This window comes from Bos indicus x Bos taurus, chromosome 6 (genome assembly GCF_003369695.1).
Source record: "Bos indicus x Bos taurus breed Angus x Brahman F1 hybrid chromosome 6, Bos_hybrid_MaternalHap_v2.0, whole genome shotgun sequence".
Lineage (NCBI taxonomy): Eukaryota > Metazoa > Chordata > Mammalia > Artiodactyla > Bovidae > Bos > Bos indicus x Bos taurus.
This window is the reverse complement of record NC_040081.1, coordinates 40,672,090-40,699,534: the sequence shown is the minus strand read 5'-3', so window position 1 is coordinate 40,699,534 and position 27,445 is coordinate 40,672,090. Positions and strand designations below refer to the sequence as shown.

General features: G+C 40.0%; 1 protein-coding gene across 5 annotated transcripts in view; it reads left to right on the top strand.

Moving 5' to 3' along the window:
- KCNIP4 (potassium voltage-gated channel interacting protein 4) overlaps nucleotides 1-27,445 on the top strand; it is a 1,307,639-nt gene that overhangs the window by 1,051,250 nt on the left and 228,944 nt on the right. The window contains exon 1 of one of the 5 annotated variants that reach the window (XM_027544168.1): nucleotides 10,945-11,082. The exons of 3 other annotated variants lie outside the window; for them this stretch is intronic. Coding sequence is in view for 1 of the 2 variants with exons in the window: in XM_027544164.1 (XP_027399965.1) it covers nucleotides 11,254-11,365 (112 nt within the window). In the remaining variant the exon portion in view is untranslated. Of the gene's footprint in view, nucleotides 1-10,944; nucleotides 11,366-27,445 lie in introns of those variants that run through there. One more of the 5 variants, XM_027544164.1, reaches the window with a different exon arrangement.

Sequence of the window (27,445 nt, the reverse complement as noted above, 5' to 3'; positions counted from 1 at the left end):
ATTACATGAGTACAATGATTTAAAAAAAAAATTAAAAACTCAAGCAATCTCCAGCGGTGATGAGCTACCACACTGATTGACTAGGAGTTCTGGGAAACATGTACTTCTCAGAAGAGAAATGATTCCCTTTCTAACTCTCCAGGCCTCTGTTTATGGAGCTGAGGTGTGTGTGTTAGTCACTCAGTCATATCCGACTCTTTGTGAACCCATGGACTGTAGCCTGCCAGGCTTCTCTGTCCATGGGATTTTCCAGGCAAGAATACTAGAGTAGATTGCCATTCCCTTCTCCAGAGGATTTTCCCGACCCAGGGATTGAACCTTGGTCTCCTGCATTGCAGGCAGATTCTTTACCGTTTAAACTACAGGGATATTTACTTTACCTCTTTTTTAAAAAAAATCAGGCTTAGTCTTTTTGCTTAACAGATGTACTCAGACACAGCCCTCAGGATCACTTGCTGCTACTTGAAGCAGATCTTGGCACTAGTCATCAGTTTGTCTGATTTGGGGTCCTAGCAACAGCTAGCACTCATGAATGGTATTTGTGCCTGCATGCATGCTAAGTCACATCAATCATGTCTGACTGTGCAATCCTGTGGACTGTAGCCTGCCAGGCTACTCTGTCCATAGGATTTTCCAGGTAAGAATACTGGAATGGGTTGCCATGTCCTCCAGGGGATCTTTCTGACCCAGAGATTGAAACCATATCTCTTAGGTCTTCTGAATTGTCAGGCAAGTTCTTTACTACTAGCATCACCTGGGAAGTGATATCTGTGACCTTCATGGCCAATTAAAATGGCTTCTGTTTATTGAGGATTTGTCTGATCTCACTGGGAGGAATCTCTTTCTTCTACAGTGCTTTGTCCTTCCTTGTTTATATCTTATTGATTATGTAGACATCTTAGGTTCCCTGTTACAGTAGAAAGTACAGTGAATTAAGGGTCTAAAGACCAGGCTATAAATCCTGGCTGCTACGCCCTGGCTAAAAGAACTTTGTTTAGAGTTTGACTTCAGGAAGTTTGTCCAAGATACCAAAAGATTTTAAACATTCAGTGAAGTAGGATCATAAGCAGTGTTTCACTTAACCAAAGTGATGATAATATAGTCAAAGGCAAATACAGAAAGTTATAAGAGATTAAGAAGCTTTACAATCAGTTGTCAAAATAGCAGGTCAATATTTCAAGAAAACTTTGTCTTCTTGTGACATCACTCAGTCATGTCCCCATGAACTATAGTATGCCAGGCTCCTCCAGCCATGGGATTCTCCAGGCAGGAATACTGGAGTGGGATGCAATTGCCTTCTCCAGGGGACCTTCCTGACCCAGAGATCAAACCCAAGTCTCCTGCATTGTAGGCAGACTTTTTACTACCTGAGCCACCAGGAAATCCCTTTTCTTGGCAAGGAGCAAATTCTAGTTTTCTACCATTTTACCTTTAATATTGTATTAAAATTCGCTAACTCAAGTAAATTCAATTTAATGTCACATAAAACTCTTTTTTCAAGGTTCCTTTTCCATAAATTTTTATACTCTTATTAGTTTGTCCCTTCTTTTGTTTTCCATTTAGAAATAGCCAGTTTCAGGACAAAATCACTTTCTTTGTCCTTAAAAAATAAACAAAACAAAAAAAAAAGTCAATGTTTTATACTTTCTCTTACCAACATCATACATCTTCCTCTATTCATACAGTCCTTTATAAAAATTTATTTTTAGGAAAATATTCCTCTTCATAGTATATTTCAGTCAAGCATAAAATGTATTTACTAATAGTCTCAAATATATTTAACATTGCTGTAATAAGTGGTCAAAAGTAGGTAAATATAGACTTCCTTAGCAATTAAAGTTTCAGTATTTTATCTTATTTAAAAGTGAACTAGAATTCAATGAATTTCCATCATTTAAATTGATTCAATGAAACTTTAAAGTTTCAAATTACCAAAAATTGGAAAATTATTTTTAGGTAGGTGTATCATAGTGTTGGCATCACCAACTTGATGCACATGAGTTTGAGTGAACTCCCAGAGTTGGTGATGGACAGGGAGGCCTGGCGTGCTGCAATTCATGGGGTTGCAAAGAATTCAACATGACTGAGCGACTGAACTGAACTGAACTGATCGTAGTGTTAGTCGCTCAGTTTTGTCCAACTGTTTGAGATCCTATGGACTGTAGCCTGCTAGGTTTCTCTGTCCATAGAATTCTCCAGATAAGAATACTGGAGTGGGTAGCCATTTTCTTTTCCAGGGGATCTTCCTGACCCAGGGTTTGAACCTGGCTGGCCTGCATTACAGGTAGATTCTTTACCATCTGAGCCCCCAGGGAAGCCCTAGGTACAATAAAAGTATATTTAACATTGATGACTCTAAAGACATATCTGTTTAATTAAATCAGCAACACAAACTTCTTTTTATTCATTCAAGATTAATCCTATGTCATGTGATCCTTTAAATTTGGGGCCAATTTATGTTATATTTAGAAATAATTGATTTGTAAGTGCTTACTTTTAAATCAGTTAAATAGAGCTCTTTTACAGAATAATTTTGATAATACATTCCAGAGGTAGAGACATACTATATTTTTAATATACACACAGACATATATATATCCAGATAGATGCAGAGATTGCATGGTTTTCTTGCTGAAATTTAAAAAGGCCTTGTTTCCTTTTTCTTCTCAGTTTTGGGTCCCACTAATTGAGCCAAGACTGTAGTCTCAAGGGGTGTTGGCTATGTTTTCATTTCAAGGACATGGTAAGAGTTATAATTTCAAGCTGTTCTCCAGGAACAGTTTTTGTTCTCTTAGAGTCAGAATTGTGAAAAGATGTTTTATCAAGTTAGTTTCTCTGAGTATGTAAGAAAATAGTTTTGGCATGTCAAAAGAGCCCCCTCCTGGTGATTTGGGGGCAAGATAAATACTTGCAAGTATTGACTGTATCCATTGTACATGAAGCTGTCTGGCGTTCCCCCCTGTGGCTGTGCATCCAGGAGCTGGTAGGGTTTAGCAGCACAATCCCCTCCTCCTTTTTGTTTCATTTTACCATAAACTACAAATCTTTCCAACTTAAAGCTACATTTTTTTAAAAAAGTTGAGCCAACACAGTTGACTCAGAATTTCCTTCTGCTTTCTTTTTTGTTTGTGTATTTTAAACTTCTTATTTTGTATTGGGTTATAGCTGATTAACAAACAACATTGCGATAGTTTCAGAGGAACAGCAAAGGGACTCAGCCATACAAATACATGTGTCCATTCAAAAGTTCCTTCTGCTTTCTCTGTCTAGCAACTTCCCTATAGAATCCTTCCACCTAGGAAATATACTGGTACCCCATAAGATTTCAAGTCTTAAAATTTTAATGGTTTAGGCAAAACTCAGAACTGCCACTTTTTTAAATCAATGAGGTCTGGATATCAGGAGAACTCACCAAAGCACTGGGAGAATGATGGGAAGCCAGAGGGGCTCAAGGGGCCTGTGTTGGTTATCAGTTCAAAGAAGACTCCAGGTGACCTCAAGTGGGTTTCTCTGATACCCTGTCAACTCTGCCAAGCAGTGCAGGTGGAAAAGCAATAACCAGTCTATAACTCAGGTGAAGAAAAAGTTTTATTCAAGTCAAGCTGAAGGTATAGCCCAGGAGACAGTCTCTCAGCTCTGAGAAATGTTCCATTGAAACATGGCTTTAGCATAGTATTATACCTTACTAGAACATCAAACTTGGCAGGGGATTATTCTTTCAAAAGTTCAACAGAGAAGTATAGTTACAGATTAGCACTACACAGTGGGGCAGTGTGGAACAGGAAATGGCAACCCACTTCAGTATTCTTATCAAGAGAATCCTGTGGACAGAGGAGGTTGGTGGGCTGCTGTCCATAGGGTCACACAGAGTCGGACATGACTACAGTGACTTAGCATGCACGCATGCATTGGAAAAGGAAATGGCAACCCACTCCAGTGTTCCTGCCTGGAGAATCCCAGGGACGGCAGAGCCTGGTGGGCTGCCATCTATGGGGTCACACAGAGTTGGACACGACTGAAGCAACTTAGCAGCAGCAGCAGCAGCAGCAGCAGCAGTGGGGCAGTATGATCCTGGTATCTGGCAAGGGGACAGAAAGTATTAATATTGGCATCACAGGAAGATAGGCAATGATCTGCATCTTCAAAGTGAGCATTCTTCACTTCTACTGCCAATTCATGGATTCAATGGGACACTCAAACCAGGAGACTAGATATTTAATTGCTTAATGGGCAGCTGCATACATATTTTTAAGAAAAGCATTCTAGGTACATTTATTAACCTTTCAGAAGAAGCCCTGCAGCTAAATAAAATAACTTGAGTTCTGTCATGTTTGAGTGGAAGTTTGTCCAGAGAACATTTACAGATCTTTGCAAGTAATTGGGAAACCTATCAATGAGGTATATGATATACTAAGGGTGGAAATAAGGATTGGAATAGAATAGATGACATCAGAAGGTTAATAGTTTTCATTAGTTCACTGAGAAAATCTTAAAATTAGAAGAGACTCTAAAGGTCATACAACAACCTTGTCTTCATTATCTGCCCTAAAAGATCCCTTAAGTTAAGGGGTCTTTTCAACAACTTCCCAGGACCATTTTTCTCTTCTGCCTTCTGAGGAGGCCTCAGTCCAGCCACACCACCATCATGAGTGTTGCCCTAGTGTGTGTCCATTTACACTTCTGGGAAAGTCATTCCTCCTCTCTCACTTATTTTTAGAGACCTAGATTAGTTTTTCTCTTCAATGGAACTTTCTCAGTGATGCTAACCACACTGATGCCTTGCTTCTCTTAACTCCTATTGAATGAGAATAGAAAAATTTTCCAATAGAATTTAATTGCTTTTTAACTTCTCTTTTAAACTTCTCATTCTGATATTGCCTGTCATTAACAGTTTCAGAATCATGAAATATGGGCTGTTTTAAGCCAGTTTTGTCCACTTCCTAAATCCTTTGACCTTGAACAAGTTAATTCTGCTCTCAGCACCTCAATTTTAAACCTGTAAAAGATAAAAAGATTAGATTATTTTATATCTAAATGATTTCCAGATATTTCAGTTCAGTTCAGTTCAGTCTCTCAGTCCTATCCAACTCTTTTTGACCCCATGGACACACCAGGCTTCATTGTCCATTACCAATGCCCTGAGCTTACTCAAACTCATGTCCATCGAGTCGCTGATGCCATTCAACCATCTCATCCTCTGTCGTCCCCTTCTCCTCCTGCCTTCAATCTTTCCCAGCATCAGGGTCTTTTCAAATGAGTCAGTTCTTCACATCAGGCAGCCAAAGTGTTAGAGCTTCAGCTTCAGCATCAGTCTTTCCAATGAATATTCAAGACTGATTTCCTTTAGGATGGACTGGTTGGACCTCCTTGCAGTCCAAGGGACTCTTAAGAGTCTTCTCCAATACCATAGTTCAAAAGCATCAATTCTTCGGCACTCAGCTTTCTTTATAGTCCGACTCTCACATCCATACACGACTCTGGAAAAGCCATAGCTTTGACCAGACCTTTGTCGGCAAAGTAATGTCTCTGCTTTTTAATACGCTGTCTAGGTTGTCTAGGCTGTCTAGGTTGTTTAATATGCTGTCTAGATATTTACACAAATATAAATTAATATTTTTAAATTTAAATTTGACTTCACTTGTTCCTATGTGCATTGTCATTCTACCTGTATTTTTGAAGATAAAATAGGTAGGTAAATAAATCTATCCAACTTTAACATTTTTACAGCTTTCCCTGGTGGCTCAGATGGTAAAGAATCTGCCTGAAATGCAGGAGACCCATATTTGATCCCTGGGTCAGGAAGATCCCCTGCAGAAGGAAATACCTATCCATTCCGGAATTCTTGCCTGGAGAATTCCATGCGCTACAGTCCATGGGTTGGCAAAGAGTAGGACACGAATCAATGACTAACACTTTCACTTTAACATTTTTCTCAACTTTGCTATATTTATTTTTATATTTGCATATCAATAGTACAAGGATCATTTCTTACCTAAGGAATATCACTTGATGAAACTTCAAACTGAAGCTACAAAAAAGAAAAGGAAATGATCAATTTCATGTTTCAGGGAAATTAACTCAATCAAGATTACTGAAAGGATGAATTGATGCAAGGAAATTAAAAATGTACTCCCTGATCCTCTCTCTTCTTCAGACTAGTTAATTGGTTTGGTCATGCCTCCTTGAGTACATTTTACTTTTCCTAAAAGTTTCTGGCAATTGTTCAGAATCCCTTGCCAGAGCCTCAGTGAAAGAACCCTTCAACATGGTGCAACGAGGACTGAGACTGGAGCAGTGATGAATGGTGAGGTGCATAGAATCTGGAACCCAGGATGCCTAAATTCAAATCTCAACTCTTCTGTCTCCTTGAAACCAAAGTAATAATATTAATCTCAGGGAATTATGAAAGAATTATATTGGTTAATGTGTGTAAAAATTTTAGAATAGTGTCTAACATTTATAAGTTATCCATAAATGCTAGTGGCTATTAGTTTTTGGAGTATATCAAATATAAATCCTCAATATCCCCCTTTTTAAATGTGACTTTGTGGAAATACCATAATCTCAACAAGCCTTGGTTTTTATTTTTCTTTGAAATAGGGATACAATATCTAACTCTGGTTTGTGGTAAGAATAAATTAATTTATACATGTAAAGTACATAGTATGGTGCCCAGCTTAGAGAAACTGGGCGTGAAATGTTAGTTTAATCCTTTGATATACCTTTCCTATTCTGGATGTGGTGGTGGTGGTTTAGTTGCTAATGTCCAACTCTTGCGACCCCATGGACTATAGCCTGCCAGGCTCCTTTGTCTATGGAATTTTCCAGGCAAGAATACTTGAGTGGGTAGCTGTTTCATTCTCCAGGAGGTCTTTCCAAACCCAGGGATCAAACCTACGTCTCCTGCATTGGCAGACGGATTCTTTACCGATGAGCCACCAGGGATGTCCATGCTAGATACTCCTCACAATGTAAAGAAAGGAGTGAGCCTGGGAATGGAGGGGAAAAGCCAGAGCATATTTTAATATAATAACATGGGTTGGGGCTGAAAAATTACTGCAACAAAATGATAGACCCTAATCTGGAGTTGGTTTTTTTTTTTTTTTTTTTTTAATAATATGCAATCAACTATTCTTTTCCAAAACGCCCCTTGGAGAAGGGGCGTTTTGAACTCTTCTCCAAGTGTTCCCCATTTCCCTAGATTTCTCAGATGAAGAATGAAACTCTTCAATGGTGTTAGCTTACAAATCCTGCATTGGGGGCTGCATGTGAAAGAACCATTGTATTCTTTGAGAGCTGCAGGATCCTACAGCTGGAACCAACAAAAAGAGTTCAGAAAACCAAGTGACAAATGCAATCAATGTAGAGAGGAAAGGGATGGGCCCCCAAGACTCTCAGCTGGTGAATCCTACACTAGGAATGTCATTGTCCTAAAGGGAAATACTGCCTGAAATTAACAAAATCTAACCCATGGTGCTTTATCTGAATTTCAAGCAAGGTTGGGATTTCTTTCCTAGAAAATGAGATATGGCAATTTTAAAATACTTTGCCTAACTCTATAAATCAAAAGGTCAACACATGTATACCTGTGGCGGATTCATTTCGATATTTGGCAAAACTAATACAATATTGTAAAGTTTAAAAATAAAATAAATTTTTTTTTTAAAATCAAAAGGTCAATTGACAAATATTTGTTGAAATCTACTGAAGGGTGTAAAGGGAGAATAATAAATTTGAGTGTCAGACTAAGGGATTCCCAAGTGGCTCGGTGATAAAGAATCCACCTGCCAAGGCAGGAGATGCAGGAGACTCGAGTTTAATCCCTGGGTTGGGAAGATCCCCTAGAAGAAGAAATGGCAACTCATTCCAATATTCTCTAGGAAATTCCATGGACAGAGGAGGTTGGTGGGCTACAATCCATGGGGTTGCAAAGAGTCAGACACAACTGAATGACTGAGCATGCATGCAGGTCAGACAAAAAGATATTCAAACTCTAGATCAATTACTTTCTAGCTGTGTGGTCTTGACTAAATCATTTAACCTCTCTGTACCTCAGTTTTTTTCAACTGTAATATAGTATTGTGTAGGATTAAAAATTACAGTTATAGTTTGACTGACCTAATTAATTTTTGCAGCTTTTTTTAACTTTTGACTTCCTATAGCTAGCTATATGTTGCCAGGAATTTCAGAGAATGGTTACTTAAAACATTTATTTTCTCATCAACTTCTGAGAACTGCTGCTTCACTGGCTTGGTGACACAACTGTAAATAACCTGTTTAGATGGATAAATGGTTAGGCAGATTGATAGAAAGAATATCTCCTATAAGCATATTATGCATAACAAAAAGCACTGTTTTCAGAGCCAGTTTTAATGACCTAAAGTTGTGTGTACCAGTTATATTCTTGGAATCCAGAGGAGAAAAATAGCCCTGTGGGCTGGGATGTTCAAAAGTCTTTATAGGAAAAAGACTGGAACTAGACTTAGGAGCAGCAGGACCAGAGAAGAGCAAAGTCATCTTATCCATCTAGACCCAGCAGAGCCTCTAAAGAGCTGGCACGTCTGTCATAATCCCACAACTACCCTGTGCTGAGCAGGGGAGCACCAGCAGCTAGGCTCAGCTCGCCATGTTCTGTTAACTCTCGTGTCAGCCATGACAAGGAGGCAGCTGCATCCCCAACTTGGATTTAGAAAACCGAGACTCAGAGATGGAGCAGTTTCCCCCAACTCACAGAGCAAGCAAGCGACAGAATCAGGATTTAACCCAAGCCTACTTACCCTGAAGCTTGTATATGATCTATTATTTCCAATACTGATGAAAGCTACCATCATTGATCCTTACCTCCTCCATAAAGTCTTTGTCCTGTTACTACCACCCACCTTTCCCCAGGTGGAGCTGACTTTCCCTTCTTGTGCTCCCACTGTATCTTCAAAGATATCTACTCAAAGGAGAGAACATTTATGGATCACATTTCATGTCTGGCTCCTCTGTTAACCTGTAAGTCCCCAAAGAATAGGATTAGACGTTATTTCTCATTTTATTATTCACGTATCATCCATAGCTCAGTGCTGTCCTTAGTCGCTCAGCCATGTCCGATTCTTTGCAACCACATGGACTGCAGCCCACCAGACTCCCCTGTCCATGGGAATTCTCCAGGCCAGAATACTGGAGTAGGTTGTCATGACCTCTTCATAGCTCAGAGTAGCAGCTTAATAAATGTTAAAGAATAACTGAATGAAAGAATGAATGCTTATTGCCTACCAAACAGTGCACCCCCAGGTTTGGCAAGTTGACCTCTTTACGCTTCCAGTTCCTCGCCTGTAAAATGAAGATGACCATAATACCTACCACACAGAGCTGTGCGTGTGTGCATGAAGTCACTTCAGTCATGTCTGACTCTTTGCAACCCTATGGACCAGAGCCGGCCAGGCTCCTGCATCCATGGGATTCTCCAGGCAAGAATACTAGAGTGAGTTGCCATGCCCTCTTCCAAGGAATCTTCCCCACCCAGGAATCAAACCCATGTCTCCTACAACTACCTACACTGGCAGGTGGGTTCTTTACCACTAACACCACTTGAAAAGCCCACATAGAGATGTAGGGATGAGTTAATGGACTAATATGGACTGGGATTTCCCTGGTGGTCCAGTGGTTACATTTCTGAGCTTCCACTGCAGGGGGCATGGGTTTAATCCCTGCTCGGAGAACTAAGATCCTACAGCAGCAATATGGATGAACACATAATAAATGCTCAGAAAGTAGTAGTATTATTATTATGACCATTCTAAGTTCCCAGAGTTCCCTTTAAATAGAAAACTTTAAATAAAGCACTGAAGTATCATAAGCACAACTTCACAGAACAAGAACTGTTTTCAGAGTGGTTAAATGTCTTCCAAATATCACACAGCAAGAAGTGGCAGAACCAGGAAATGTTTCCTGGGGCCTCAGACATTACTGATAAACCCCTTATGTCTCCTAGTGAGTTTCAGAAGCTAAAAATCCTTTCACATACAGAGTCCCAGTTGATTCCTTTCACCACCACTCTTGGGCTGGGTTTCAGCACAAAGGAGATAACCCACAGAATGACTAAGCTGGTGTGGTTCTGACATGGCCCAGAATCCATGCCCCCAAAGCTCCCTAGGCTGCTAGGTGTGGTTCGGAATAGAACGCCCTGTGGGATTTTTCAGGACAAGCGCGACCCACGCTTACCTGATGCTAAGAATCACCTAACTCCTAGTTTAAGAACATAAGCTCCAGAATCTTCGGAATCAGAGTCTCCACAAAAGATTCTTTTAACAAGCACCCGAGTAACGTTTATCATCAGGGAAGTTTGTGAAACTTTGCTCTGAGACAGGCTAAAGCAAAAATTTAAGGATGATAGTAGCGCTCACCCTCCAGGGGACAGTTACTGAACAGCAGTGTTCTTCCCAGGTCCTGCTCTGCCGCACCCCACCCCACCCCCATCCACTTTTGTAAATATGAGGACTAAATCAATCTCCCTAATAATGCTCTCAATCATGTGTCAGCAGGGACCAGAACAGCCCCAGTGGAGTGGCAGGTGGGCGGCGGCTTGGATGCTCCCGCTTGAAAAAAGCCACTGAATTATGAATATTTTTGCCTCTGCACTTTTCTCTCTAGAAAAGCTGCCCCTGGGCTTCCATGGGGCTTTTTAAAGAGGCCATAGACACCAACCACCAAAATTGAATTTTTCCTAGCATCCCGAGAGTGAGCGGGTCGAGCTGCCTCGCGGAGCAAGCTCAGGGAAGAGAGAGCAGCTGCTCTGGGGAAAAGGGGACATTCGCAAGCTTCCTAGGCAGCAAACTAGCGCGCAGACAGCTCTACCCACCCAGCCCGGGGTTGCAGCGTCAGCGCACGGAGCGCCGCTGTGCTCTCCCGGGCAAGTTTCCTAGGAGTGTCCCTTCTCTCCACGGACACTGCAAAGTCTCCAGTTCTCCAACAGATCTTCCCCTCGCAGCTTTGCTCGCTGGCTGCAGCGCAGAGTCCCGGGGCCGGCGGGCTGTGGTGGAGGGACCCCACCAGGCAAATGCCAGCATCAGTATGAGAGCCTGGACTTCAGCCCAGGTCGGTCCTCACCCCGGGGGGCTGCTGCTTTGCCCGGTGCATCTTTGAGGAGCTGCTCACTTTTCCCCCTTGCGAGTCTTTGTTTCAAGCGAGATATTACTCGGATTCTCTAATTAACTCCCTCCATTCCGAAGGAGTTCGGAGGCTGGGATGCCTCTACCTGCTTGAAGGATGTTGACTCTTGAGTGGGAGTCGGAAGGACTGCAAACAGTGGGTATTGTTGTGATTATATGTGCATCTCTGAAGCTGCTTCATTTGCTGGGACTGATTGATTTTTCAGAAGGTAAAGTGGTCGCTCCCATCTGTGCCGTTGGTCAGGTCTGGTTCAGAACTGGATACAGACGCTGCAGAGTTGAGGAGGCTTAAAATACGCAAAAAGTTTTAAAATATGCATGCTTGACATGGAGCACCCTAGCACTGAACAGTTCATTTCTGTGTACCCAGATATTTGACATTGGAAAGGAAGGGATATTGTGCCATTATCTTTCTATCTGAAATTTATTTGAGTTTAGGGTGATATTATGGGTTAAATGTACTTCTAAGGTGGGAAATTAGGGCTCTCTTTACTCCAGGGTGATAATACAGGTTGCTGTTTTGGTTGTCAAGTTTACCACGCCTTAATGTCATTAGTAATTCTATCCTCTGGAGGAGTACCCTGATTTGTGAGAGAAATATGTACGTGCCTCATTAGTTAGGAGATGTGCGGGTGGAGCTGAGTTATTGATTATGATAAAAAATGGGTAAGCTTTTGATTTAAAATTGAGTTAATGAATGCTTAGCAAAAATGTGCTTTGAACACTTAATTTGCAAAAGTGTTTCATTTACATTTCCCAGTGAGCCACTTCGCTCATTTGTCTCTTGAGTGAAAACCCATATAAGCCCAGGACAGCATTGCTGCTATCAATTAATATTTTATCCTCCTGAATTTTACTACCAAAAATCAGTTCTACTATTCAAAGATTGGCAAGTTAAAAAACGTTGTAACTTCTTTTTAATAGTGATATATATATATACTTACATATGTATATATTATTTTTCATTGAAATAATATGCTTTGAATGATTTAAAACCTAATTATTGATGTCAGTTCTACATCCAAGCCATTCTTTATTCTCAAGTGAAAAAATGGTGTTCCTGAGACATTTGCTAATACCTTCCGGATAAGGATAAGATCTTTTACTGCCGAGTTATTTACGCATATTCACTTCTCATATTGTGTGTAATGTGGGAAGATGATGAAAATATTTAAGCCTGCCTGTGTTTCTAATCTTCCTGACGGAGTTCAGGAGCTTAGCTAAGATGACAGCATCCCAAACTACATCCGGTATACAGGTTGTTGCTGTTAATATGTTAATAATGGTCAGTGTATCTTATCTTTAGAAAGTCTTTCCTTCTACAAGTGGGTCCATTAGATTCTACTGTTTAGACCAGTGTAAGAACATCAGAAGTTCTCATGCAATTTTCATATCTTTTTTTTTTTTTTAAGTCTTCTCAATCTGTAACAAGTTCTGCTCAGGCACACATAAGAATAATATTGTAATAGGATTAAATAAACCCTCAGAAAATAGAATTTCTGTTTTTTTTTCTCATATTACACAGTAATTTTATTTAACTGTGGGAATAATTTTATTTAACCTCACATTTCTCCTGAGAGGGAAGCAATACAGAAACAAACTTTTCTCCAAGTGCTGCACAACGATCTTGCATTATTTTGAGATGTCGGCCTCAACCCTTTCTAGTGGTGTCGTGACAAAATACAGATAAGATCATTTTAGTTTATGTGATTGGAATAGTTTGCTTCTGTTTCATTTCTTCGCCATATTAGTTTTTGTTTTCTGGAATCCGTTGAGCCATAGCCCTCAGTTTTAGTGCGCTATACTCAAGATGGTCTTGTTTCAGATCTAGATGAAGCATAAAGGAAAAACACCACAGAGATATTTGAGAAAGTTGACTCTCACAGCCCTATAGTGGTTATAAGATAGCACGCAGTTCTTTTATTGCCAGTGTTGGTAATACAGACTTTTAAAGTCAAAAGTCACAAGTTTGCAAATGACTCAGCTTTTATTCTTTAAGTTCTTTCTTATGTCACGTAAAGATTTTCAGACAAAATCTTCAAATTTGAGTTCCAACAATACAAAAAGTAAAATTGTAAACTTAACTCTTCTAACCAGAATCAGAGAATTTTGAGATAGTCTGAAACATCTTTCTTGGGGTAGGTATCCATATCCATACCCAAATAATAATATCCATGTCCATATATGAATCTTTATTTCTAATTTTGTTGTTGTTCAGTCCCTCAGTTACAACCCCATGGACTGCAGCATGCCAGACTTCCCTGTCCTTTATCGTCTCCCAGAGCTTACTCAAACTCATGTCTATAGAGTTGGTGATGCCATCCAACCATCTCGTCCTCTGTATCCCCTTCTCCTGATTTCAATCTTTCCCAGCATAGGGTCTTTTCTAATGAGTCAGCTCTTTGCATCAGGTGGCCAAAGTATTGGAGCTTCAGCCTAAACAGCAGTCCTTCCAATGAATATTCAGGATTGATTTCCTTTAGGATTGACTGGTTGGATCTCCTTGCTATCCAAGGGACTCTAAGAGTCTTCTCCAACTCCACAGTTCAATACACACTTTGTTTCTATGTACACACATATATAGATGATGTGCCTACACATTTAAAATATTGTGTAAAATGTCCAGTGTGCTGTGCTTAGTTTCTCTGTCATGTCCAACTCTTTGTACTCCATGGACTGTAGCCCACTAGGCTCCTCAGTCCATGGAATTTTCCTATCAAGAATATTGGAGTGGTTGCCAGTTCCTACTCCAAGGGATAGTCCCAACCCAGGATTGAATGCACATCTCCTCATCTCCTGCACTGGCAGGCATATTCTTTACCACTAGCACCACCTGGGAAGCCCAAAATGTCCAATAAACTGGGCAAACTTTGGGTTCAATATGTAAGTCTTGGTTGTGCTAAAATAACAAAGATGCAGGTTACCACCATACAGGTGGTATATTTCCTTGACAAGTGGAAAAATATAGGGGAAAATTTCCTTTTTTGTTCCAAAGTATATGTTAAAAAATACTGATCTAGTCCAACTGACTCAGTTTACATGGGAGACAACTGCAACCCAGAGAGGGTAACTGATTTATTAGAAGACAACACTAATTGGGAATGGAGACAGAACCAAATCCAAAGAGCTCCGAATCCTATACGGTGCTTTTTCCTATTACAAACAATTTTCACTTATTTCTGTTTTCTAATATTGGGAAGAGAATGAACAAAAACATAGGTGGGAAATTTCCTGAATTCCTGAATCTTGTCCTGAACTGTTCACTCAGTTCAGTCATTCAGTCAGGTCCAACTCTTTGTGACCCCATGGACTACAGCATGCCAGGCTTCCCTGTCCATCACCAACTCCTGGAGCTTACTCAAATTCATATCCTTGAGTCTGTGATGCCGTCCAACCGTCTCATCCTCTGTCATCCCTTTCTCCTCCCACCTTCAATCTTTCCCAGCATCAGGGTCTTTTCAAAAGAGTCAGTTCTTTGCATCAGGTGGCCAAAGTATTGGAGTTTCAGCTTCAGCATCAGTCCTTCCAGTGAATATTCAGGACTTATTTCCTTTTGGATGGACTGGTTAGAGGAACTGTCCACTAACACCCTATGAGATATCTGCTGCTACTGCTGCTAAGTCACTTCAGTCGTGTCCGACTCTGTGAAACCCCATAGACAGCAGCCCACCAGGCTCCCCCGTCCCTGGGATTCTCCAGGCAAGAACACTGGAGTAGGTTGCCATTGCCGTCTCCAGTGCATGAAAGTGAAAAGTGAAAGTGAATTCGCTCAGTCGTGTCTGACTCTTAATGACCCCATGGACTTCAGCCTACCAGGCTCCTCTGCCCGTGGGATTTTCCAGGCAAGAGTACTGGAGTGGGGTGCCATTGCCTTCTCCGATGAGATATCTGAGGGAAATGCATTCATAGGAAATAAGATTACAAAATATATACACAATTTTTCAACCCAAGGCTAGGACCCAATTATGGTTTATAAGCAAGCTAAATCAAACTACATACCCTATCATACCTTAGAGGCAGGATCTGAACAAAAGGAAGCCAAATGGTCTCCTGAGTCCCCTCACTCTAAGATCCTCACTGAATTTTGAATGTATCTGTGACATATTCAGTGACCATGAATGGCTAGTCCAAGTACAATCAAACAATGAGACCCAATGAAGTCATAAGAAATCTAGCCTAGGCCTCCTGTCTGTGTTTTCTCAGATTGTGGCAGTGTCCAAGAAGAAACAGAACTTAGGCTTTGTGATCACCAATCAAATGGAGATATAAGAAAAAAGCATTTACAGAGCAAGTCACAAAATATTAGATTATTAAGTCCTTCATCCTTTCTACCAGCAAATGATAAAAAGGCCAAAAGGAGCTTTCCCAATATAAATTGCTAAACATTTCCCTGTGATTGACGACTTAGAAAATATAGCTCAGGAAAAGGCCAGAGAATTAGCCATTTATTTTGGTTGAGAAGTAAAGCTGAGGCCCAGAGCAGAACCATGAGCTTCTTTTGGGTAACATGGAGCTTCATATCGTCCTCGTGGGGCAATGATTCTTCTCTGGTACCATTGTAGTATTTTCTCTAGTGTGACTCTGCATTGATTAACTTAGAAAGTCGTTTTGAGTCTATATGGATGAGACCTTCTGTATTAGTTTCAAGATAAAGCAGTGTTGCCTTACTATTATCATCTACAATGGTTAATGAGAATTTGCCAAGAATAGGAAAAGGGAAAGGGAAACATTTCTGCTCCCACATAAATTAGATTCTTATTTCAGTAAAGCCCTATGTTAAAAAATAATTCTCTTTCAGTTGAAATTTAAGGTTTAGGTAGCAAAAGCAATTTGTAAGAAGGATTAAAATGACTAATGGGATTTTAATATAATGATTTGAGGTTTCACATATTCCCTTCATTAATAAAGGGAACAAGGAAGAACACTTACAAGAATAATCTCATTTCACAGTGTCTCATGTCATACTTGGTATTGGATTCTAAGTATAGGCAGTGTCCTTTGTTAGGCATTGATTGAGATGGTGGAAAGGGACAAGATAAACGTTGAAGGAATGAACCTTCGGTAAGCTTACATTCTGAAAAGGGAAACTAATCACTTAACAAGACAGAAGAACATAAACGCCCCAAGAAATGGGCAGCAGAAGCACAAATGGAGTGGAACATTCTGGAAAGGGCTAAAGGGAAGGTTTCATTGAGAAAAAGACTGTTATACAGGACTTAGCAGTGTGAGAAGGGGTTCAGAATGAGGAAATAACACTCCAGGCTGAGCAAAGAGTTTCAATTGTGATCCTGAGCACTGACAGAAAGTAGCTTTGATGGACAAGAGCTGTGGCTTATAGAAGGTGGGCATCAGAATGTTGAAATGAGATGTGTCTGAAGGAGTCCATTGAGGTGAATGTCAAGAGGGCACATATACTTTCTCAATGATAAAAAGCCATTGACCCAAAGTCTTCAGCTTTAGGGAACCAATGAGCAGGATGGCAGATTCATGTTTCAGATAGGTCAGTTTGGAAGTAGGTGAAGATGAATTCAGAGGTAAGAGAGTGTAGGTAGAGGTACCAGGGACAATTCAGGTGGGAAACCACAAAGGCAGGAATCCATTGATTGCCCTCATCAATAAAATATTTAAGGTGAATTGTCAATTTCCAGATTTTCTAGAAACTCATGTTTAATATAATATCCTTAACCTGCACCTATTCTGCAATGGCATAATTGTTTTCTTATTTCAGGACAATGTTGTTTGGCTTCAGATGTTTTTCTGATGAGATAAGAAGGAAATCTAGGGCACACAGAGGTTGTAGCTGAGAAATCCTGAAGATACTGATATAGTATCTTCATTTATGGTGGGAATTTTAAAGTTCCTAAAGATGTACCTGACATTTTAAAAGGTCTTCAATTATTTTGAACATTTTATTTTGGAAAACTTTACACACAAAAATGCAGAGAAAAGCATTAAACTTTGATGTATCCATCATCCACATTCAATAATTACCAACATTGTTATTTGTATTTCAGCAATGGCTTACATTTACAGATGTTTCTCAGTTGTCTTTAATATACCAGGTACTCCGGTAGGGCCAAGATACAATGATTAATTAGACTCAGTTGCTACCCTCAAGGAATTCTCAAGTTATATAAAGGGATGGGGAATATAATCAAGGAAAATGCAATATATTATGGTAGATAAATCAGTACAAATGAGTCCAAGATACAGAGGAAGAATGGAAAGTAATTAAGCCCAAGTGAAAGAGATAGAAATGATCAGAGATGACTCCCCAGAGGAGGTGAAAGCTGGGATTTTATGGATGAAGGGAAGTTTATCAAATTCATATGCCAGAAAAATGTTTGCACAAGTTCTGTATGAGGGGTACTGGGTGAGGTAATATCAACATAGGAACATGGTATAAAATGCAGAAGTCCTAGGACAACAACAGATAAAATGTAAATGTAACAGAATTAACATAGTTTTATTTCCTCTCCTTAGTTATATAATTAAACTTGCTGCCCCAGCACAATTCTTGATATGTAGAACATACTAAAAAAAAAAAAAAATGAGAGCCTGAGTGCAATTTATTCCCATACAGTAATAGTGCGAATGCACTTCTCCTTGTGCTACGTAACCGAGAGCGTCTAGTGACTCTTTCAAGTCTCCAAAATAGCTTGGAAACTATTGATTAGTTGATTATGACTTTTTTTAACTCTTTCTTTTTTTTCTACTATTAAGATTTCACATCAGAATTACCCTGCAAAGCAGAGATAGCCACACACCAAAGGCATCAGAGGCAGCTGTTCATTAGAATTTTATGGCCCTGGGAAATAATTTCAAATGAGACATTCAGCAGAGAGATAAAAAAGCGCAGCTTAGATGGGCTTTGATATGGCTGGGAAAGTAGCCCTTTCAATTCCATAACAGGCGTGTTGGGTGCGGGGAGGACCTTGGATTTCTAAATGAAATTGAACAAATATCTATTAGGCACCTACTATGTGAAGAGCCATAGACAACCTGGGGCATTGTACTGTCCTTAAAAAGTTTTCATTTTAAAGACCAAATAGCTCCTGAATAACCCAAGTTTAAAAATTGTCTGGTGGGAGGGAGCAAGGACTTTAGAAAACACAAGCAGAAGAGCCATCTCATACAGGGAAGGCTACACAAAGATGGTGGCATTTGAAATCTGATGAGTTGAGGGATCAAAAGACTTTGATAAAGACTGGAAGCTAAAAATAGGAATATAAACTGTAATTCAAAAGAAAAATGGCAGTTTCCCAAAGTCATTATTTGTCATCAGGTTGACTCTAAAAAGCCCATTAATCCACTTAAGATATAATCAATCTGTGTCAATTATTGCTCTGAACCTGGCAATGTGCTTGGTACTGATGGGTTTGGGGATTCTATTTATTTTAGTTTTGCTTACATTGGGAACCCATTTCCTACTCCATCATGGAGCAGAGAGCTGGAATCTTAGTGAAGAGGGATGGGGGTGAAGGAGTTGTACATTTCAATGACTTCCAGCCAAAGGTCACCAGGAACACACCTGTGGTCCAAAAACTTTGGTGGTACTAGGGGTAAAGAACCCCTCTGCCAGTGAAGGAGACCTAAGGGATGCAGATTTGATCCCTGAGTTGGGAAGATGAACTGGAGGAGGAAATGGAAACCCACTCCAATATTCTTTCTGGGAAAATCCCATGGACAGAGGAGCCTGGCAGGCTAGAGTCCAGGGATCACAAACAGTCAGACACAACTGAAGCGACTTAGCACACAGCACATTCTTTTCCGCCAAGAACACACAACATGGAGAACTGTGGGGCATCTCAAAACAGAGTGTTCAAAATGACTTATGGGATTTGAGCTTGTGTTAAGGGACTCTGATTTAGGAAGTAGGGCTTTGTTCCGGGTTAAATACAGTCAAAAAGCCAGTGTAATTGGCTTAGTAAATCTTACATACAAGTAGTAAACCCTAGACAGAGGCTGAAACTATAATTGGCAAAAAGCAAGCTACATTAGCTAGGATGGTGGATATTTGGTTATATTTGTGGTTTAAACAAAGTTCATGTTTTTCCTCTTCTCAGCTATGATTAGAGTGGTCTAATTTTTATCTTGATTAATCACAGGTAGAGAGTAGTCTTTTCTGACATTGATACTCTGTGACATTTTATATTCAGCAAGAGAATGCTAAAGCCTAGCTGGTGAACCAGGGCCCCTCCCAGGGTTCTCAGGAGCTGCTTTCTCTCACATGATAAGGGAGAGGGCAGAGTAAAGTGAAGGGCAAGTTACTTAACCTTCCTGAGCTTGAGTTCCTTCTGTAAAATGAGGCTAATAAGCCCAACATTTCAGGATTGTAGTAGGAAATTCAAACATAAGTGAAATATCTAGCTCTGTGCTTGGGATACAAATAGAAGCCAAGATATGCCTTTCTTGTTATTATGATAGGATAACATGTTCATATTCCTGCATTGTATCAACAGTTCTCAAACTTCACACATATAAGAATCACCAAGATGATGTGTTAGAATAAAAGATTGCTAGCAGTCCATGGGGTCGCGAAGAGTCAGACACAACTGAGCGACTTCACTTTCACTTTTCACTTTCATGCATTGGAGAAGGAAATGGCAAGCCACTCCAGTGTTCTTGCCTGGAGAATCCCAGGGACAGGGGAGCCTGGTGGGCTGCCGTCTATGAGGTTGCACAAAGTCGGACACGACTGAAGCGACTTAGCAGCAGTAGCAGCAGCAGCAGCAGCAGTCCCCACCCTAAGATTTTCAAATTCAGTGGATCTTGGTTAGCATCTGGGAACTGACATCTCTTTCATTTTTTTGGCTGCATCATGTGGCACATGGAAATTCCTGGACCAGAGATGGAACCGCACCAACCAGAGAAGTTGGGGAATTGGCATTTCCTAGTCAATGGCACCCAACTACAATACTCTTGCCTGGAAAATCCCATGGATGGAGGAGCCTGGTGGGCTGCAGTCCATGAGGTCGCTAAGAGTTGGACACGACTGAGCGACTTCACTTTGACTTTTCACTTTCCTGCATTGGAGAAGGAAATGGCAACCCACTCCAGTGTTCTTGCCTGGAGAATCCCAGGGACGAGGGAGCCTGGTGGGCTGCCATCTATGGGGTCGCACAGAGTCGGACACGACTGAAGCGACTTAGCAGCAGCAGTGGATGCTGAGGATCCAGGGCACACTTTGAGAACCACTTGGTTAAGCAATAAATCTAAAAAGCCAAATCCGTGATGTTTGCAATGATTTCTTCACTGAGATCTTTGGCACCTGCCAAGCTTTATTCTTGGAGAAGGCAATGGCACCCCACTCCAGTACTCTTGCCTGGAAAATTCTATGGACAGAGGAGCCTGGTAGGCTGCAGTCCATAGGGTTGCTAAGAGTCGGGCATGACTCAGCGACTTCACTTTCACTTTTCACTTTTATGCATTGGAGAAGGAAATGGCAACCCATTCCAGTGTTTTTGCCTGGAGAATTCCAGGGACGGGGGAGCCTGGTGGGCTGCCGTCTCTGGGGTTGTACAGAGTCGGACACGACTGAAGCAACTTAGCAGCAGCAGCAAGCTTTATTCTAGAACAGTTGCCAGTCAACTTTTTGTATGGTAAGTATCGTAGTATTTGTGGGTCATGCAGTCTATTTAACTATTCAACTTTGTTGTTGCAGCACAAAAGGTATAAAAGTAAATGGGTGTGGCTGTCTTCCAATAAATATTTATGGACACATATCCAAATTTCATATAATTTTCATGTCATAAAATATTTTTTTTAACCATTGTAAATGTTAAACAACATAGCTGAAAGGTCAAAAGCAGGTAGCAGGGTGAATTTGACCTTTTGCTCTAAGGTGCCAACCCCTGCACTGAGAGTTGGCAATGAAAGAGCTGGTTGAGAAATGATCTCAGGTTGATGAGATCTTGTCTTTGGGAAACTTGTCTAGGTTTTTTGAGCCCTTTGGTCTCACTGAGTAGATGTATACCTAGTCCTTTGTTTGGGGTTGCTGTTGATGAAGTTATCTGCCAAATTAGCAAGTGATTTAAAATAGGATGTGTGTGCTTGTGCAATGTTTTCCCTTCCCCTAATTTCCCAATTTCTAGGATAATTTTGACGACTATAATATAAATGAAGCCATCCACATGATCGTGTTACACAATGAGTCAATGCTGGGGCTAGACAGTTAGGGTCCCCTCTTCTTACTGATTTTTGTTTAGGTTTCATTGCCTCTTGGATACAAAAGGCATTTTGCTTTTTTCATTGAGTTTATAAACCCTTATCTTGTAGGTCTGTTAAAAAACACATTTCAACTCTTTAAAGTAAACTGGTCCTCATATTATTAACATACTGAGTCTTTTGAGTCGAGGACAAATACATTGAATCAACAATTTTTTTTTAAGTAAAATCACCATAAGTTTGAATTCTCTTGAAAATGGAAAATATATAAATAGTGGGTAATTTCATGTTCTTTGAAGTGTGACAGACCTGAAGTCAGTTCACAGCTCTGATTTTGATGGTCCATATGGTCTTGGGCAAGATTTATAACCACCTTGAACATCAATTCTTTCAAAGATGGGGAGAATAATAGTAGCTACTAAATAGGATTATTGTGAGAGGTAAATTAAATGATATTTCTTAAAATTATCACCAAATACGTTGTATGACTTAAAGAGTTAGTATCATTGCTGCCTTTATGCTTAACTTCCATTGTACCTATTACTAAATATGATCGTTCATTCAATCATCCATGAAACAAAGGTTTTTTTAAGTGATCTGTGTACCAGGCAGTGTACTGGAAACTTAAAGATATTGGTAATTGGGAACTTAAGGGCATAATTTTGGCTAAAGAGGTTTACACACAGACAAATTAGTTGAGTAAATTTTCCTGGTCTCAAATGTTTACAAGGTATAGGGAGACATTAGAAAAGACTGACCAATACTATTCAGAAGCTGGGGAATATCAGAAAGGACTCACAGAAGTGACCTTTGAGCTGAATCTGAGTGATACTTGGAAGCATTCAGCATCGTACATCCTTGGGAACCACTGACATTTGATATAATCTAGTTTCGAATATTCAAGAACGCTTCGTGTTGATCCCAGTTTCTAAGTTCTGCCTCGTATTCTTTCCTTTTCTCCCACAATACCTTCTCTTATTCAAATGCCACCCATATCTTCCCATTTCAGCCCAGATCAAAACCTACCCTCTCTCTAATACCACATTTCCTCCTTAATCTGAATTCTGTCAGTTCTGATGTATGTCATACAATGTACCCTTGATAATAGTAATCCTTCCCCAAGTCTTAACTTTGTGTTCATTTATATTTCTCCTCAGCTGGAGAAGAGGAGAAATGCCACCCCAGCATAGAGTGAATTTTCCCTGTGTTTCCACAGGATCCAGAGAAAGACAAAGTATATCATGGAGGCACAACAAATATGCATCCGTGGGTTTCTCACCGCATATTTAATGGCTTGTCCCTTTAAATCAGTACACTTGTCTCATCTGAACTCCTCCCCCATCCCGCTTTATTCCAATCTGACTTCATATTCTCAAGAGGGAAGTTTTTCTAGACCTGGTGACTGAGCTGATGCTCAAGATTCTTCTATTTCGTTTATAAAATAAAGTCTCTATCAGACCAATGCTTCCTGTTCAACCTCATCTCTGGCCATTTCTCCTTTTTCTTTTCCTCTTTCTTCTCAACTTCATGTTTCAGCAACACTATACTGACGTTCCCTGAGCATTTTGTGTTGTCTCCAGCTACCACAATTTTGCAATTCTCTCTCCTAGAATGCCTTTCCTTCCTCGTATTCCTAAAAACATCTTTTAAACCTTCAACTCTTAGCTCATAGTCTACCTTCTTTGAAAAATGTTCCTTGACTTCCTGAGGCAGAAAAGATACTCCAGCCCTGTGGCTTCTCTGCCTCTTTCCCACCGTTACTTTTATGTTGCAATACCACCCACCTCATTATTTCCCAAGCACCCTGTGCTATTTCTTGCATCATGCCTTTGCCTGTTCTATGATCGTCCCTCCTTCTAGAATAAAATGCCCATTATTGGTCCTCACCTGATTGTACTTGTGCTCAGTCGCTCGGTCATGTCCGACTCTGTGTCCCCATGGACTGTAGCCTGCTAGGCTCATCTGTCCATGGAGTTTTCCAGACAAGAATACTGGGAGTGGGTTGCCATTTCCTCCCCCAGGAGATCTTCCTGATTCAGGGATCAAACCTGTGTCTCTTGTAATTCCTGCATTGACAGGTGAATTCCGTACCTCTAGTACCACCTGACCTGATTAACTCCTTCTTTAAGCTCTACTAAGGAACCATCTCTTCTAGAAAACCTCCCTTGAACTGCCTAGCTGGATGGAGTTCCTACTTCTATTATTCCAAAGCACTCCATCTTAGCACTTCAAACTACATTAAGCCCTTGATTTCTCTGCCTTTCTCTTTCACTAAACTTCAAGCCCCACATAAGAGGAGCACTTATCTACATACTGTCTGTGTCTGGGAGTGAGTAGATGGATGGATAGGTGATAGATAGGCAAGTTTATTCAAAGGTTCTGGTAATAAACTCAGATTTCCCATCATAGTATTGAACTAATTTAATTTTTAACCATTTTGTATAAAAGGCAGGGTTTCTGAACTTCACTATTGGCCTTTGTTGGCTGCGTGACTTTTTGTGGAGGACACTGTCCTCTGCAAGATAGGGCTATTGGCAGCATCCTAGGCCTTTACCTACTAAATGCCAGTAGCACATGTCCTGAGACTCACACTACCACTGTTAAATCCCCCAAGGGGAAGAAGGGTAGGCAAAATCACCTCCCACCATACTGAGAACCATTGGGTTGAGGTACAATCAAACACAATTTGTGTTTTTATATACATATAAAGTCTTTTTATTTACATATATTTGTAAGTCAAGAAGGCAATGGCACCCCACTCCAGTACTCTTGCCTGGAAAATCCCATGGACGGAGGAGCCTGGTGGGCTGCAGTCCATGGGGTTGCTGAGGGTCGGACACGACTGAGTGACTTCACTTTCACTTTTCACTTTCACGAATTGGAGAGAGAAATGGCAACCCACTCCAGTGTTCTTGCCTGGAGAATCCCAGGGACAGGGGAGCCTGGTGGGCTGCCGTCTATGGGGTCACACAGAGTTGGATACGACTGAAGTGACTTAGCAGCAGCAGCAGCAGAGTGCATTTAAGTATGAAAAGATTATAGCATTGGAAATCAAACCTGAAGGGGAATGTTTTTTCATTACAAAAGTAATAAACAATTGCTATAAGAAGTTTATAAATACACAAAAGGAAAAAACATGAATAAAATGCCAATAATCTCACCATTCAAAGAATAACCATTGGTAATATTTTCACTTATTTACTTTCAGATTTTTATACACATAGATTTGTTTCTTTAAACTTAATAATACTGCATGTAAAAAATTTGATGTAGCTTTAAATTCAACAATGGAGTAAAATTTTTTAAATTAGATTATAGATCTTTCATAAATATTTTAATACCTACATTATATTCTATAAATGTGTGTAACATAATTTACTTACCCTGATTTTAGGACATGCAAATTATTTGCATTTGTCCAGTATTTGAAAAATTCTGTAATAAAATCTTTGGGTGTGAAATTACTTATATATTTTGAATTATTTTCTTAGGATGGGATCTTAGAAAAAAAATGATTGGAACAAGACAATGGACTGTTTGGAGTATCTTTATATGTATTTGAGATCAAATTAGTTTTCAAAGTGATGGCACAAGTTTGCCTGCCCTGCGGTAACATAGGAGTGCCCAGGGTTCTCTGCATTGTGATCATTGCACTGCCACCGTGTGCTGTGGACTAGGGGACATTCTGAAGGTGAACACTAAAGACCATGTTAGCAAGCTTAATGTTACGAAGCCCTGCCTTAGGGCTGAATTGCTAATGCCTTGTAATCTAACATGAGGACTCATAATTACAGATAAGAAGTTCTCATTGTGGCTTGATGATGCTCTTTCTGTTCTGCTTTTTTGTCAATCAAGATGCACTTCCTTTATGAAATGATTTCCACCTCTCATCTATCATCATGACCATTTTGAACCATCAAGACTGGTGTTTAGTAGGCATATGATTATTTATTGAACAAAAACCTTTTTTCCCTAGATGAAGTAATTCCTGGGCCTGTATGCATTGAGGAGAAAAATTAGAATACATAAAATTATGACTATTATTAATAAATATTTCCTGAGCATTACTAATATATGCATTTTACTGAGACACATTTACATAGTAGGGAGGGAACATAATGTCTCTTTTGAGAGGTATGCCTGTGTCCATCTAAAGTAGAAATGTGGGCTATTCTGTGTATGTGACGAAGTCTGAGACCAAGAATCAGAGATACTGTGAGCAGGCAAATACGAAATCCCATCCAGTCAAACCCCCTATTACAGGTCGTGAAGAAGTAATGAGCTCCACAGAGTTCCTTTGTGACTTAATGGTAGAACTTGGTTTTAGGGGCAGGACAATATTGAGTCTAGGAGACACTGAACCTTGAAAACAGACACACACTGGTCAAATGCTACCCCTGAAACATGCTGGCTGTGTGCTTTATGCAAGTCACCAAAGTTCTTGAACCTCAGTTTCCTCATCCATAAGATCGAGGTAATCAAAATGTCAACTTCGTAGATCTTCAAAATCATACAGTGGTTTTGAATCATGGAATAATTTTGAGACAAGGCACATACCCTTTTGTAACTCAGATTTTTTAATGACTGCTTCACTCTCCCTTCTTAACAAAACTTCTGGTAGAAATCCTCTTAAACATTGAGAGCAGAACTGCTAAAAACATAATTTTCCTTATGCTGATTCTGAGTACTTTGTGTTGCAATTTATACTAGACCGGGTTCTGCCACATATCGGAGAGTGCGTAGGTTATTTTCAATAACCACTTTTATAGGCGAAAACATTTGTTCAAAGTGGCTAAGGAACATGTCTCATTTCTGAGCAACCAAATAGCAGAACCGGAATGAACCACAGACTTCAGAAGCTAGAACTCATGTTTTTTTCTCTCCAACCTTCCTTGTAAGTGCTAGGTTGTTTTTCTTTCTTTCCTCTGTGCTAAGTCACTTCAGTTGTGTCTGACTCTTTGTGACCCTATGGATGGTAGCCCACCAGGTTCCGCTGCCCATGGGATTCTCCAGGCAAGAATACTGGAGTGGAATGCCATGCCCTCCAGGAGATCTTCCCCACCCAGGGATAAAACCACATCTCCTGCATTGGCAGGCAGGTTCTTTACCACTAGCGCCACCAGGGAAGCCCTTTTCCCTTAAGTTTCTACAACTGAGGAAATACTCTTAAGATTCCCGGATTAGAAAGGTCAAGGTAGTATATTTGGAATAAGTGCTTTTCCAGACATCTATTTGAATAGAACTAAGTACATGAGTGACTTTATATCTCAGTAAATTCATGGTTATTAATCACTTGGTAACAGAAACTCTGTAATGAATAAACAGGAGAATATTGAAGACCTGGCAGCAATGAGATATATTGGTGATGTGATTCCAAATTTAAACAAATTACAGGGGGGAAATGGATAATGATAAAATAATTAGAAACCAGAAGCACCTGAACAAACACCCAAATCCCACATCTGTCTTCACTATATTCAGCAATCCCTAAATATCACTGGTGCATTGAAGGAGAAATTAGCAGAGCCTTTTAAACATCACCTCAGTGAAAAGCAGAATTAACTCCTTCCTGTTATTGAAAATGTTCACAGAGACAAGGGGAATGACCCGAATGCCTTCCTTTATGACAACAAAATTTGCAAAGCTAAAATCTTTTAGAAAATATATCTCCATTACAAATTTGTACATAAGCTATAGGTCCCTAACAAGATTTTAGACTAAAAATATAATGATCAGAATAGTACACTGGCTTCAGTATTGTTATATATCTCTCCTAGAATACATCAATGGTAAAATGAACGAATAGCTTAGCACTTTATTGGTATTTTTTAGGTATATTCAATGAAGATGCAGAATCAGCAAAGAAACTCCGTAGTTGCAAAATCTTTGTAAACCTCTCAATTGACCTGCCTAGCTAATATATTTCAAATGCACACATTTTACAACAATAAGAACCATTCTTGCCAATGGCTATCTAAGGTGAGTCTAGAAATGTTTGCTTGAAACAAATCTCACCCTAGTACAATTCCAGAAGGACTGTTCTTTAGGGAACAGTTTAAGTGCTGGAATAATTACTTAAGGAAATTCTGTCAGCTCATTTAAAAGAATTTCCTCAGGCTAGG